The sequence below is a fragment of the Abramis brama genome (genome assembly GCF_963993115.1).
Source record: "Abramis brama genome assembly, chromosome: 19".
NCBI classification, from domain to species: Eukaryota; Metazoa; Chordata; class Actinopteri; order Cypriniformes; family Leuciscidae; genus Abramis; species Abramis brama.
This window is the reverse complement of record NC_139981.1, coordinates 34,214,236-34,228,436: the sequence shown is the minus strand read 5'-3', so window position 1 is coordinate 34,228,436 and position 14,201 is coordinate 34,214,236. Positions and strand designations below refer to the sequence as shown.

The 14,201-nt window shown below is 39.0% G+C and overlaps 1 protein-coding gene across 2 annotated transcripts; it reads right to left on the bottom strand.

Annotated features, from left to right (window-relative positions):
- Positions 1-891: 891 nt before the first annotated feature.
- Positions 892-13,568, bottom strand: LOC311069906 (A-type potassium channel modulatory protein KCNIP2). 2 transcript variants are annotated; one of them, XM_084093462.1, is made up of 8 exons: positions 13,430-13,564; positions 7,935-8,059; positions 7,691-7,760; positions 5,878-5,948; positions 5,508-5,615; positions 5,293-5,397; positions 3,553-3,615; positions 892-2,932 (listed from the first exon to the last, which is right to left on the bottom strand). In XM_084093462.1, the coding sequence occupies exons 1-8, from the start codon at positions 13,542-13,544 to the stop codon at positions 2,885-2,887; spliced, it is 705 nt and encodes a 234-aa protein (XP_083949588.1). In that variant the 5' UTR covers positions 13,545-13,564; the 3' UTR covers positions 892-2,884. The 2 variants fall into 2 exon arrangements, with proteins under 2 accessions (XP_083949588.1, XP_083949587.1); XM_084093461.1 differs by lacking the exon at positions 892-2,932 and having other exon boundaries at positions 3,163-3,615; positions 13,430-13,568.
- Between the last annotated feature and the right edge of the window lie 633 nt (positions 13,569-14,201).

The following is a 14,201-nucleotide window of genomic DNA, read 5'->3' as shown; positions in this document are numbered from 1 at the left end:
TGACACTGTGATCCAGAGTTATGTTCAATACAAAATCCCTATGCAATTGACCATAGTAGGAAAAACGCATGCTATGGTATTCCAGGGTGACAATATCTAAATAAACCTTAAATGAGTAATTTTGTATTGAATTTATCTTGCTTTCATATAGCATTATGGTTCATAACATTAAAATGTTCTGTTTTACTTCAGAAATCACTGGCACAATTTACCCCCATTGTATTCCCCCAAAGGCACAACTTCCCCCGCACCAGGGGCAAGTTGTGCCATGAGACCACTTTTTTTCCAAGAGCTATATTTCTGAAACAATTTATTTCAGATCCAAAGTTATTGTTCTCAGGGATGCACCACATCCTGAAATATATGTACATCCTTAAGTTGAAGGCATTACTGCCATGGCCTCACTTTAAAGTCACTTTGAGTAAAAACTGGCACAACTCACCCCACTCTCCCCTAATGTTTTTCATTGATGTTATGGCAGTCCTCTCAGCTTATTGTTTTTCGAGAATGTTGCACTCCTGTTTGTCATTGTGCATGAAACTACGCCCATAAATCATCATATATATTAGCTTGTCCGTGGATTTGCCCATATTTGGCGTTTAATATGGAAACGTCTTTAGACATGGAAAATCGATTTTACAGTCGATTCAATGAACACTTATGTCTCAAAAATCGAACAGGATTTTTTCACAAAAGTGACAGCCCTACTTGAAACCCACCCAAATAATACATAATTCTGATGTATTTTCATGTATCATTTTTTTTTAGGTCATTTTCCCTTGCCTAATGCATAAAATGTTCAGACGAACTGAGTGGCAGAAGAGCATGTGACTGGATTTAAGCAGAAACACTGAGAAACACTGAGCGACAGAAACACTGAGAGGCAGAAATGTATTGAGAAATGTGTGAGAAATGTATTTAATTAAAATACAAGTAATTTGTCATTTGAAAATACAAAAATACACAATATAATATTTACATGGAATTATTGAATAACTGACATTGAAAACTTCAATTAATTATCTTCAAGAGGTGGGAATTAAAAGACCAAAACCTGACTTCATGATAATGCTATATATATATAAAATAGTTCTATAAAATATAAAATATAGAAAGCAATAATTATAAACCAAAGAGTGTGTTAAGTTTTTCAGGTAAAGTATAGGTCTATTAAACAGTAGCTTTCAAGTCAGAAATAATATAGAAATTGAACAATAAGATGTAAAACAGAACACTGCTTGACTGGATGAGCTAAAGGTTGATTCTTATTATAACTGCTAATTAAGTCAAGAGCAGTGAGTGATTCATTCATTCAGTGATTAATTTATGATTAGTTATTCATTCAGTGATTCAAAAGAAAGAAAACAGAAAAAGACAAACTAAATGAGCAAGTGATATGAATGGAGTTGGACACATGAAGCTAAAGCTTTCGACTTATACTCAAATATATTAGTATTCTCCAAACAGAGAAATGCAAGCATGTGAAACATAAAATGTGGCTTAAGAATATATGTACATTTCTGAAATGCATAACTGTATAAAGTTACCTCTGATAACAGATCACTCTAAATGGTACTAAGGACTCATGCATTTTCTGTAAAGCTGCTTTGAAATGATATGTATTGTGAAAAGCGCTATACAAATAAATGTGACTTGAAATAGAATTGAATTCAGTCACACCTGACCTTGACCAATGACATATCAGTAACCAGCATTCTATTTCATAGTTCCAGGCCACCAGAGACGGTTAAACAAGTCACAAGGACTGAACCCTAAACATTGTCTGTAAATACAGCAGAGCTAACTGAAGTCAGGGAGGCAACATTTAGCCTGTAAAATCTTGTAAATGTGGAAGGTGATACTCATGTGGCTGCTGGACATACAGTATGTCTGATAGGGAGATACCAAGAAGTGGGAACAGCACAAGTAGAATGGCACTTCACAAACGCTGGAACTGGGTGACGTACCAAGTGATAAGCATTGGAAATGGTGTCTATCCCCCAATGAGATAGCCGTTGCTTAGACAAGGATGCACCTCTCCGACACGGACCAAAATGGATAATCAACTATTCGGTGGTGTGCCATAACACTGTTGTTGACACATATCGCCGCAACACTCAAGCTGGACAGTGCTGGATTAGGAGCATCATCAGAAGGGCAAATCACAGAATAGTGAGCGAACTGTGTTGACACCTTAGGCTACAAATCTGGGCTTGGCCAAAGCATAGCATGATTATCCTCTGATCACCACCTAATGCATTGTGGAATGACTGCAACTCAATGACCCTCTAGGCTGATGTTATGGCCAAAAGAAAAGGCAGTCTTTGTAGAGAGATACTTGCGTATCTGCTCCGGAGGGCTGCGGATCGCCGGAATCGGAACGCAGCCGTTCCGCAGTCAGTGAAAATACACACATTGACTTTAATGGAAACCTATTGATTCCGCAGTTGGTGGAAATTATAATCCAAACACTCTGGAAACCAATGAGCGTTCTTAGACTCAAACACAGCAAATACAGCTAAACACAGTAAGAAGATGATCAGAATTGAGCTCTATACTACTCACCAGAATATTCTAGTATCATACGTAAGCGCGTGACCCTTTTCAACTTTAACCGTCTCTGGCATTTGGAACAATGAATTAGAATAAAAAATAAAAATAAACGTATGGATAAAACCAGAACATATATTTGCACACTGATGTTTCCATGAGAAGCTAAAATGAGCTCTTTAAAAAATTGTGTGTCTCTGTCTTCAGGGAAGATAGTCACACAAATGAAGTTTCTAAGAAAAAATAAATATATATAGGCCTATATGGCAAATGTATAACTTCTTGATGGAGAGAGAAGAATGTGGTTCTGAAATCCACAGCCGGGCAGAAACTCCTAAAAGACGCTGTCAAACAGACGCATTGACCGCATGATATTCTCATCCTCAAATAAACAGAAAAGAAAGAAGAGTAATTGGAAAGAGTCACACTTTCCTGTGGGATATTACAGAAAGCAGATTTAACAACTAAACTGGGTAAGTTTTCCCGGAGTACGCTGTATACCTAAGCTTTTTAGTACCCAAAACTGGGGGAACTTTCAGGGTATGTTAGTAATCAACAACACATAACCATGACAGTCTCGTTTTTTTTAGGTTTTGTTTTCATTCTCTATTTCGGTTTGGTAGTTAGTTCTGTTTGCTAGTAAGTTTCCATAGTTACTCATTAGTATTACAGCTGTTCTTAGTTCCGTTGATTACTTTGTGTGTATTTAAGCCCTACGTTTTCTATGTTCATGGTTCAGTGTCTTCTTAGTTTTCTGTATACATTTTGTTTATTTATATATATAAGAAAAAAGTATTTAGCTATTTAGTGTAATGTATAGGCTTGGCACAATATACAGTTATACTGGTTATGAGTTAAAGGGACAATGCCTGCTTCTCTATGAACTCAGGATTAATGTCATGGTAAGTTAAACCTGCTTTCTGCAATTCTCCCTTGAAGTATTTTATGTCTGAATTTGTTTGTATTGCATTCGGATAACAGTAATGAGTGATGGAGATTAACCTTTTGACATGACTCCATGAACTCTTCAATGGTGACCACTCCATCACGGTTTCTGTCCATTTTCTGGAAAATATTTTCAAGTTAAGGATGCATTCTTCAAGCCTTGAAGTCTTACATTTACATTCATGCATTTAGCACAAAAGCAGTTTGTCAAAGTCATAATCTTACAATTTCTTTATTCACTATTCTATAAAAGGTTCTACATAGAAGCTTAAAGGGTTCTGTCACGCGTTTCATATATAGAACCTTTTAGCGGTTCCCATCATGGGATCATTTTGTGGATTTAGTTTCAATTAACTTTGTTTTAAGTCACTTTTTTATTTTGAATACATTTTATGAATTAAACAGCTTGTAAACATACTTTATCACTAGAAAGAATTAAAACAATCCCTTAAACATGAAAGTATTATGCAATCATTTAAGACATTTCACCTTTAAAAGAACCTTTTGGCATAAAGTGTTCTTCAAAATTGAGTCAAGAATTTGAAGGTTCTATTTATATGTCAGGGTTATGTTCAGTTTTCCTGTGTTTTATGCATGATTCCTTTGTTCTAGTTTTCCAGCCTTTGTTAATTACCATGTTTGTTGCCTTGGTTACTGATTCAGTTACACCTGTGGTTTATTTCATTGAGTTGTGTATTTAAGCCTTTCTTTGCAACAATCTTGTGTTCTTGTGTTTCTTTCAGTTCTTTGTCAGTTCCTGTTGCGGTATAGTCTACCCCGGTGCTTCTGTTCTTGTGCCCTAAGTGTTTGGTTTTTCTTTTGTTTGATAAAAACTTTATGCAGCTGAGTTTAGATTGTTTCCTCACGTTTTATTTCAACTGGATTGGGACAGAAGAACTGATCAAATATGGATCTATCATCAGATCGTATCCTCACAGGGGAACCAGTCCCTAGAAAGGCACACACTGGCTTTTATGGATCTCCACCACCTTGTCCACTACGATGACGCCTGTCTGTGTGTGCCTTTCTGGACAAGGTTGAACGCTGAGACGAGAGTGCGGTTGCCAGGAGTCGAGCCTCTAGGGACTTTTAAGGAGTATGTGAAGTGGGTACTCCTCCACAATGGTTCCCCCTTCACCATCTGAGAGAGTGAGGAGGAAAACGGCTACCAGCCGCAGCCACCACCACAGCAAAGGACGAACCTGAGTCAGAGCCCACCACGATATCAGCACCAGTGAAGGAAAAGACTGTGCCAAGGATCATCCCGGAGCCAGAGCCCGAAGACACTTCTGACCAGGTGTGTGAGCTGGCCACATCGTCAGTCCCAGAGGGAATCTTGATGGAGTTTGAGAGGACGAAGTGGAGCCCTATCCCCTCTACTGAGGCAGAGGAAGATTTACTGATTTTACTGATTGACTGAGAGTGTATCCTGCCTGTCTTGTCACCCTGCACTGAACCTGTCACATCACCCAGCTCCGAGTTACTGGAGTCTGTGTTCCCGCCCTGCCTCCCACTCCCACCTCCTCTGTCTGTGTCAAGTCAGCCAATTGAGAAATATCTGCCGGTTCTGTGTCGGCCAAGAGTGTCGTTCCTGAGAGATTTGTCTGCATCCTGGCCCTCCTGCTGGATATTCCGCCCTGGCTCCTCCCACATTCTCCATCTTGGCCCTGCCTGTGCTATGTTTTCTATGTTCCTATGTATTGTCCTTTGGACTTTGTTATTATTGAGGCGTGAGAACAAGCCTCCTTGATTCTAATTGAAAGAATTGAAATGAACTTCTTGTGTGTTTGAGTTCACCTGAAAGAAGTGTTCCACATGTTCTCTGGGAATATCGTCATGCAAGGATGGATACACGTACTTCCCCATCATATCATAAATCGACTTCATGATTTTCAACATCTCCTGAAAGACCGAAACCACATACACAGACAGATATTTTTAAACTTGTCTTTCTAAATGCACCAATGTGATACAGTATATTCATGTGAATGCTGATGACCCCATCAACGAACCTCTTTTGTGATGAATCCATCTTTATCATTGTCATAGAAATTAAATGCCCAATTTAGCCGGTCATACATTGAGCCTCTAAGGATGAGTGACAGTCCAGCAACAAACTCCTGTAAAATAAACAATAACAACATTATAAGAAAAATAAATCTGCTTAATAAATACATCTTTACTAAAGAGTGTTTTAGGTTCTGCACATTTTCTCTGTCTTTCTTAGTTGAGTTCATGGAGAGTTTTCTACCAGCTGATGATCTGAATCAAGTGTGAAGACAAACAGGACCAGGACTGAAAACCCCTGGTCTAGAAAGAAAACCTGGCTCTCAAATGTTCACATTATCATGCCAGTACCTCAAACGAAAGGCTACAGCTTACCTGAAAACTCAAACAGCCATTCTTGTTAGTATCAAATGCCTCGAATAGGAAATGTGCATAATTGCTTGAATCTGAGAGAGAGAGAGAGAGAGAGAGAGAGAGAGAGAAAGGGGATTTGAATTTAAAAATACTCAGCCTACTATCACAAGACTATCATTTGGGTCCAAGCAGTTTGGGAAAAGAAAGGAAACAACCAAAATTAAGGTAAAAAAGATAAAAGAAAGAAGAAAAAAAACATAAAATAATTTCTAGTTACAAGTTCAATCCATCAGCCTAATTTCAAATTCAGTGCATTGCAAGCTTTGCCACCACAGCAGCATCGACAAGCCTCAAGTATCCCTTCATTCACGCAAAAATGGGTGCATGTATGACAATAAGTTATCAAAAGTATTTTCATTTGCCAAATATCTTAACAGATATAAGCTAATAATTTTTTTGGACCCATGAACCATATCTTCTGAACATTGCGACAGAACAATTTTATAGGGGACCAGGAAATCAGAGATATGTTTTGTTCCACGTTAGGAAAAATCTAGCTTGTACAGTCGCAGAAATAACAGCAAAAACATAAACTTATTTACTATAGCGCCACCTAGAGTAAGATGGGTGTGTGTTTGAGAGAGAGAGAGTAATGGGGGAAAACCAGTCAGTATCTGGTGTGACCACCATTTGCCTCACGCAGTGCAACACTTGTGTGTTTTCAGCTTCCAGGAATTGTGTACAGAGCCGTGCATTATCATGCTGCAACATGAGGTGATGGTCGTGGATGAATGGCACAACAATGGGCCTCAGGATCTCATCACAGTATCTCTGTGCATTCAAAATGCCATCAATAAAATGCACCTGTGTTCGTTGTCCATAACATACGCCTGCCCATACCATAACCCCACCGCCACCATGGGCCACTCCATCCACAACGTTGACATCAGTAAACCGCTCACCCACACGATGCCATACACGTGGTCTGCCATCTGCCCTGTACAGTGAAAACCGGGATTCATCCGTGAAGAGAACACCTCTTCAAAGTGCCATACGCCATCAAATGTGAGCATTTGCCCACTCAAGTCGGTTACGACGACGAACTGCAGTCAGGTTGAGACACCGATGAGGACGACGAGCATGCAGATGAGCTTCCCTGAGACGGTTTCTGACAGTTTGTGCAGAAATTCTTTGGTTATGCAAACCGATTGTTGCAGCAGCTGTCCGGGTGGCTGGTCTCAGATGATCTTGGAGGTGAAGATGCTGGATGTGGAGGTCCTGGGCTGGTGTGGTTATACGTGGTCTGTGGTTGTGAGCCGGTTGGATGTACTGGAAAATTCTCTGAAATGCCTTTGGAGTCGGTTTATGGTAGAGAAATGAACATTCAGTTCACAGGCAACAGCTCTGGTGGACATTCCTGCAGTCAGCATGCCAACTGCACGCTCCCTCAAAACTTGCGACATCTGTGGCATTGTGCTGTGTGATAAAACTGCACATTTTAGAGTGGCCTTTTATTGTGGCCAGCCTAAGGCACACCTGTGCAATAATCATGCTGTCTAATCAGCATCTTGATATGCCACACCTGTGAGGTGGATGGATTATCTCGGCAAAGGAGAAGTGCTCACTAACACAGATTTAGACAGATCCAGTGAACAATATTTGAGAGAAATAGGCCTTTTGTGTATATAGAAAAAGTCTTAGATCTTTGAGTTCAGCTCATGAAAAATGGGGGCAAAAACAAAAGTGTTGCGTTTATAATTTTGTTCAGTATATAATTAACAAAAATATTAATAGAGGTATAATCAGAAGGTATATTGGAGCAATGCTGTCTCACCTCCCTGTGGGAAGAACTGAGAGTAAATGAGTTTGAAGATGTCCTCATTCACCACTCCACTGGGACATTCCTGAAACGCACAACAGTTCATAACATAAACACTGAAAACCTTCAACATAATACAATATAGTGAATTAAACATTGTTATGGAAACGTAGACAATTATTTGTTCTATATGATGGTGATATTCCCTGTTGATGTACTGGCTTTCCACCTTATATTATTTTAGTAGAGGAACACTCACATTTTTGAAGGCCCTGTAGAGGAACTGCAGCTCTTTCTTGCTGAATCTGGTCTCTTCCTGTAGTATTTCCAGACCTTCAGGTCGATGGCAAACAAAGGAAATTTGGATCTCATCCTCTTTGCTCTCTGTAAGAGAATCAACCTCTCATTCAATTATATATATCAATCATCAAAACCATTCATGAAAGTTATACATGAATTTTGAGCAATACGCGTTCTTGTCTTAGGACAACTTTGATGTAATTTTGTGATCCACTTCAAATGTTGACTACTATATATATATATATATATATATATATATCTACTCTACTACTATATATATATCTACTACTCTACTATATATATATCGCGCCTTTTACGATTTCATCAAACAAGGTGAGTAGGATCAGTCAACAAACACGGTGAGTCATGGCATCTTCTCCTCTTATTGTCACTTGCACTTCATGTAACATGTATAGCATAGCCTTCACCGTTAGCGCAAGATTTACATGATAAATGCAGGGAGATAGTCAAGCTGACAGGAAGATTTAAGAACTAGAGACACGCATCCAAACTTTAATCAAGGTTAATTGTAAGAGTGCAAGGGCTTTAGATACTGCTGTGGATGCAACTAGCTTAGTGAACTCTGTACATTGTTCGGTTCTGGCTGTAGAGCCCGTGCATCAGGGCAACTGGGTGACGGTGAGACGCTGTAGTCGCGGGACAAAACAAGTACGATGTCAGGCACAGTAATTTGCTCTGGCCCCCTTCCTGTTCGCAGGAGTGATGAGATAGTTAGTAAACTGTCCTCACTCAATGGCTGGCTGTCTAAGTGGTGTCTGCAAAATAATATAGAATTCATAGACAACTGGGAAAGTTTTTGGGGCAGACCTGACCTGTTGAAAAGAGATGGTATTCATCCCTCCTGGGATGGTGCTGCTCTTCTCTCTAGTAATATGGCACATAGTCTTAGAGATCAAACATGACAATCTGGGCCTCAGGTCAGGAAGCAGACAGACTGGCTAAACCGACCGTCTGCTAGCGGCCTCACGTCACCAAGGTCAGATAAATCCCATCACATAGAGCCTCTTTCACCTAGATATTAACATATAGAGACTGTGTCTGTTTCCCGAATTAGGACATACTAAAAACCTCCAAACCCATCTAAGGGTAAATTTTTTATTGATGTTCAACAAATAAAAAACAGATATAATACAGATGAGCAAATGATATATTCTGATGGTTGCTGAATATTCGATCCCTTACTGCAAAAGTACTTATTGTTAATGATATGATTAGAGACTATAATCTAGATGTGCTGTGTTTGACAGAAACCTGGCTAAAACAAAACGATTACATTACTTTAAATGAGTCCACCCCCCAAGATTACTGTTATGAATATATACCTCGTCTGAAACGCAAAGGGGGAGGTGTTGCTGTAATTTATAGTCATATTTTCAGAATTACTAAGAAGTCTAGTTTCAAATATAATTCCTTTGAAGTGTTGGTGCTTAATGTAACACTATCTAGTGTAAATGATAAATCACCTTTGAGATCTGTACTGGCTACTGTATACAGGCCACCAGGGCACCATACAGACTTTATCAAAGAATTTGCTGACTTTCTATCAGAGTTAGTACTGGCTGCAGATAAAGTCATAATTGTTGGTGATTTTAATATACATATGGATAATGAAAAAGATGCATTGGGATTGGCATTTAAAGACATTCTGAACTCTATTGGAGTTAGACAACACGTGTCAGGACCTACTCATCGTCGTAATCATACTCTAGATCTAATATTATCACACAGAATAGATGTTGATGCCGTTGAAATTCTGCAGCAGAGCGATGACATCTCAGATCATTATCTAGTCTCGTGTAAACTTCATTTAGCCAAGGCTGCAAAGCCGACTCCGTGTTACAAATATGTGAGACCTATCACTTCTGCCACTAAAGATTGCTTTATTAATAATCTTCCTGATCAGTTTCATCATCTCAGCATCCCAGATAGCTTAGAAGAACTCGATATTGCAACAGAAACTTTTAACTCTCTCTTTTCCAGCACTTTAGACACAGTTGCTCCTTTGCACTTAAAGAAGATTAAAGAAAATAGTCCAACGCCGTGGTACAACGAGCACACTCGGGCCCTTAAGAGAGCAGCCAGATCTGCTTTAAAAGCTGCTAGATCTGCTTATTTTTCAACCCTATTAGAAGAAAATAAACAAAACCCCAGGTATTTATTTGAAACAGTGGCTAAACTAACGAAAAATAAAGCTTCAAGCCCAGAAGTTTGCACAGCAGTAATGACTTTATGAACTTCTTCAGTTATAAGATTGATAATATCAGGGAGAAAATTATAACTATGCAACCGTCTACTACAGTATCGCATCAGGCAGTGCATTGTAGTCTCCCTGAGGAAAAATTTGATTCATTCGTTGCTATACGAGAGGAAGAATTTACTAAACTCGTTAAATCATCTAAATCAACAACATGTATGTTAGACCCTATACCGACTAAGCTACTGAAAGAGATGCTTCCAGAGGTCCTAGATCCTCTTCTTAATATCATTAATTCATCTTTTTCTCTAGGATACGTACTAAAAACTTTTAAGCTGGCTATGATTAAACCGCTTGTTAAAAAAACCACAACTTGATCGTACAGAATTAGTCAATTACAGGCCAATCTCAAATCTACCTTTTCTGTCAAAGATACTAGAAAAGGCAGTATCCTCACAACTATGTTCCTTTTTTAGAAAGAAATGATATCTGTGAGGATTTTGAATCAGGATTTAGACCGTACCATAGTACTGAGACTGCTCTCATTAGAGTTACAAATGATTTGCTCTTATCATCCGATCGCGGTTGTATCTCACTATTAGTGTTACTTGATCTTAGTGCTGCATTTGACACTATCGACCACAACATTCTTTTAAATAGACTCGGAAATTATGCTGGCATTAGTGGATTTGCATTAGCATGGTTTAAATCATACTTATCTGACCGTTATCAGTTTGCAGCAGTAAATGAAGAGATGTCGTATCGATCACAAGTTCAGTATGGCGTACCACAAGGCTCAGTACTAGGACCGCTGCTGTTCACTCTGTACATGCTTCCCTTAGGAGATATCATTAGGAAGCATGGCATTAGTTTGCACTGTTATGCTGATGATACTCAGCTCTATATTTCTTCACGCCCTGACGAAACTTACCAATTAACAAAATTAACGGAATGCATAGCTGATATAAAAAAATGGATAAGTCTTTTCACGTAGTGTAATAGCGTAGCGCGTCTGTTGCACGTCACCACGTATCACACACATGACCAGCGTCGCCCAATACATAGTTCCCACATGACGTCACAACATACGGGCATTTGCCGACCCGGCGCCATTTCTGTGGGCAGAACAATAGTAGAAGAAGCTGAAGCGAGTTAATTTCGTGATAAAAAGTGAAAATGGTGATCTCCTGCTGGGTCAATGGATGTTTAAATCGTGCCGGAGGTTCAGTTAAATTTGGATTTTACAGTATACCCGTCATTAGACTTCATGAATGTGAGAAGACTAACGTTAAGCTTTTGTCAGAACAACGACGGAGGTTATGGCTGGCGAGGATAAACAGGAAAGAAACTCCCTCAAAACACGCAAGAATTTGTTGTTTTTTATTGCGAGTGTACACAAATAGAAGTTAACACTTTGCAGTTTGAATTATGTCCTGTATGAACAAAATGACGAGATATTAAAAACATACAAAAACAACATTGTTTCCACTGTTCGATCGCGCCTGCGACTCTCTCACTCTCACACACACACACTCACACACACACATTCCAGCACGGCAATCTCAGATTATGTCCCTAAAGAACCCGCGTATAAAGTAGTTCCGCATTACATTAATTAATTTGCACGCGAGTTTTATTTATTTTCATACCGTGTATATTCATATTCATGCACATATTTCCAGGCTCGGAATTGCTCACATGTATTAAAACTCCTAGCCAATACCAGATAATGATACACATGATAATACTGTATCTGAGGCAAAGCTGCATAATCAGTGCTCAGTGCTTCCTTTGTTAGCGCATACGGATCCACACCATTTATGACTGAAATTTTCGCATTGTACCTCTCTCTGTCTTGTGTTAATAGAGTCTCTTTATAATCTCTGTCACTTTGTCTCTTCATGATTTTCGTAACATTATAAATGGAAAGAAATATTCGAAATTTGCTTGTAAAACTCATAGACAGTATGGTAAAACATTGTAAACACAGCAGCTTTTGCCCTCAAAGATGGCGTCTCCGGGGAGGTCACGTGACATTAATTGGCCTGTGGGAACTATGTATAGTGAACCTACGTGGTGACGTGCAACACAGACGCGCTACGCTATTACACTACCTGGAAAGACTCGAGGCCCAGAGAGAAGGAAATGAAAAGTGGAATAAAGTTGTTATTTTTGTTTGTTTTTGCGCATAAAAAGTATTCTCGTCGCTTTATAAACTTAAGATTGAGCCACTGTAGTCACTTGGACTATATTAACAATGTCTTTAATACATTTTCTGGGCCAGCAAGTTATAGTGTCCATAAGCCTGTGGAGGAGTGATCCAGCACTCAGATTTCATCAAAAATATCTTAATTTGTGTTCCGAAGATGAACGAAGGTCTTGCGGGGTTGGAACAACATGAGGGTGAGTAATTACTGACAGCATTTTCATTTTTGGGTGAACTAACCCTTTAAGGAGGAAATACTCAGCAATGGTGTCGACTTATGAATTTACACATGGTTTGTCTTAAAGCATATTAAAAACACATAGACACATAAACAACATTAAAAGCTGGATATTCACCACAGGGGGACTTTAAATATTTTGTAAAATTATAAACGTTTTTACTGTTGTGTTTGATCAATTTAATGCATCCTTGATGAAAAATCTCACTGACCTGACCATTTGAATGATAGTGCATCACCATAGTGTTTCCACAATAATTATACCATTGATAATAATAATAAATGTTTCTTGAGCATCAAATCATCATATTAGAATGATTTCTGAAGGACCATGTGACACTGAAGACTGGAGTAATGATGCTGAAAATTCAGGAATAAATTACACTTTATATTCACATAGAAAACAGCTGTTTTACATTGGAATAATATTTAAATGTTTTCACAGTATTTTTGAGCTTTGGTGAGCAGAAGAGTCTTTCAAAAACATCAATAAATATTAATTATTCCAAACTTTTTTTGACCTGTGTTGTACAGAGAACAAACACAGGTTTTAAACCTTTTGTGCTTTTTTAAAGCCAATAATGTGACATCTTTGCATTTATTTACAAAAGAACCACATTGACATTAAGAGAAAAACATGCTTAAAATATGATTAATATCAGAGCTGGAGCTCAGTGTGGATCTGGCTCTCGAGTCGTGTCCCGTTCCCATCATCATCCGTACTCTCCTGTGACCAAACCACTGTCCTCTCAAGATACAGTAAATACAGTAAAAGCAGAGACTTCAGACTCTCACCTCCTCCGCGGAACCAGCAGTACAGAGGGAAGAAGGAGAGCAGCATCAACACATACAGAGGTCCTACTTTTTCCTCAGGCAGCAGAAGATCGATGCCTCTGTATTCCTGTGCCATGCTTTACTAAAGCTGTGTGTGTGTGTGTGTGTGTGTGAGAGAGGTTTGAGCGACCTCCCTTCCAAAAACACACCCACACACACTCCGACCACTTTCCACTGCTCTTTCTTTACACTTCATGAGCGTTTATAGAGCAACAAAAGCCTGCATAATTCATCACTTGTTTAGAACTGGCCTGTTTTCACAGTCACACAGGACGGGAGAATACAGTCGCCGCGTCGGCCGTTATTATCGGCTCTTTTCCTCCTGATTATGTGTAAACATGGCCTAGTTCCACTGGGAAACGCTCAAAACCAGCCGCCATCCCAGCATGCAGCAAAACAACTCTTTGTATGGTGTTTATTTTCTAAAGAAAATATCAAAAATCAGTAAAACAGTGTTCAGTGTGATTCAGAATACTGTCGCCAGTCTGTGTTTGAGTCCTCAATACCATTACATTCACACACGTTAGTTCGGTTATTAACTGGAGTGAGAACTGAACTCACACCGGTATCTTCAGGACTCACGGATATTGTATTCAGTCTTTTTGTCAACTTGTTTTCTTTAAATTAGGACAGGTTTTGATAATGGCCTCATTGATCTGAACTTATACGCATGACAAATTCTGCAACTTAATTTTTGTCAAGACTGTCAAACAAAGAAATGATGAACATGCAA

Coding starts and splice junctions, on each gene's coding strand:
- LOC311069906 (XM_084093461.1), bottom strand. CDS start 13,544: ATGGCACAGGAATACAGAGGCATCGATCTTCTGCTGCCTGAGGAAAAA. Junction 8,060..13,429: donor CTGCTGGTTCCGCGGAGGAG/GTGAGAGTCTGA, acceptor ATTCTCTTACAG/AGAGCAAAGAGGATGAGATC. Junction 3,616..5,292: donor ATGTGGAACACTTCTTTCAG/GTGAACTCAAAC, acceptor AATATTTTCCAG/AAAATGGACAGAAACCGTGA.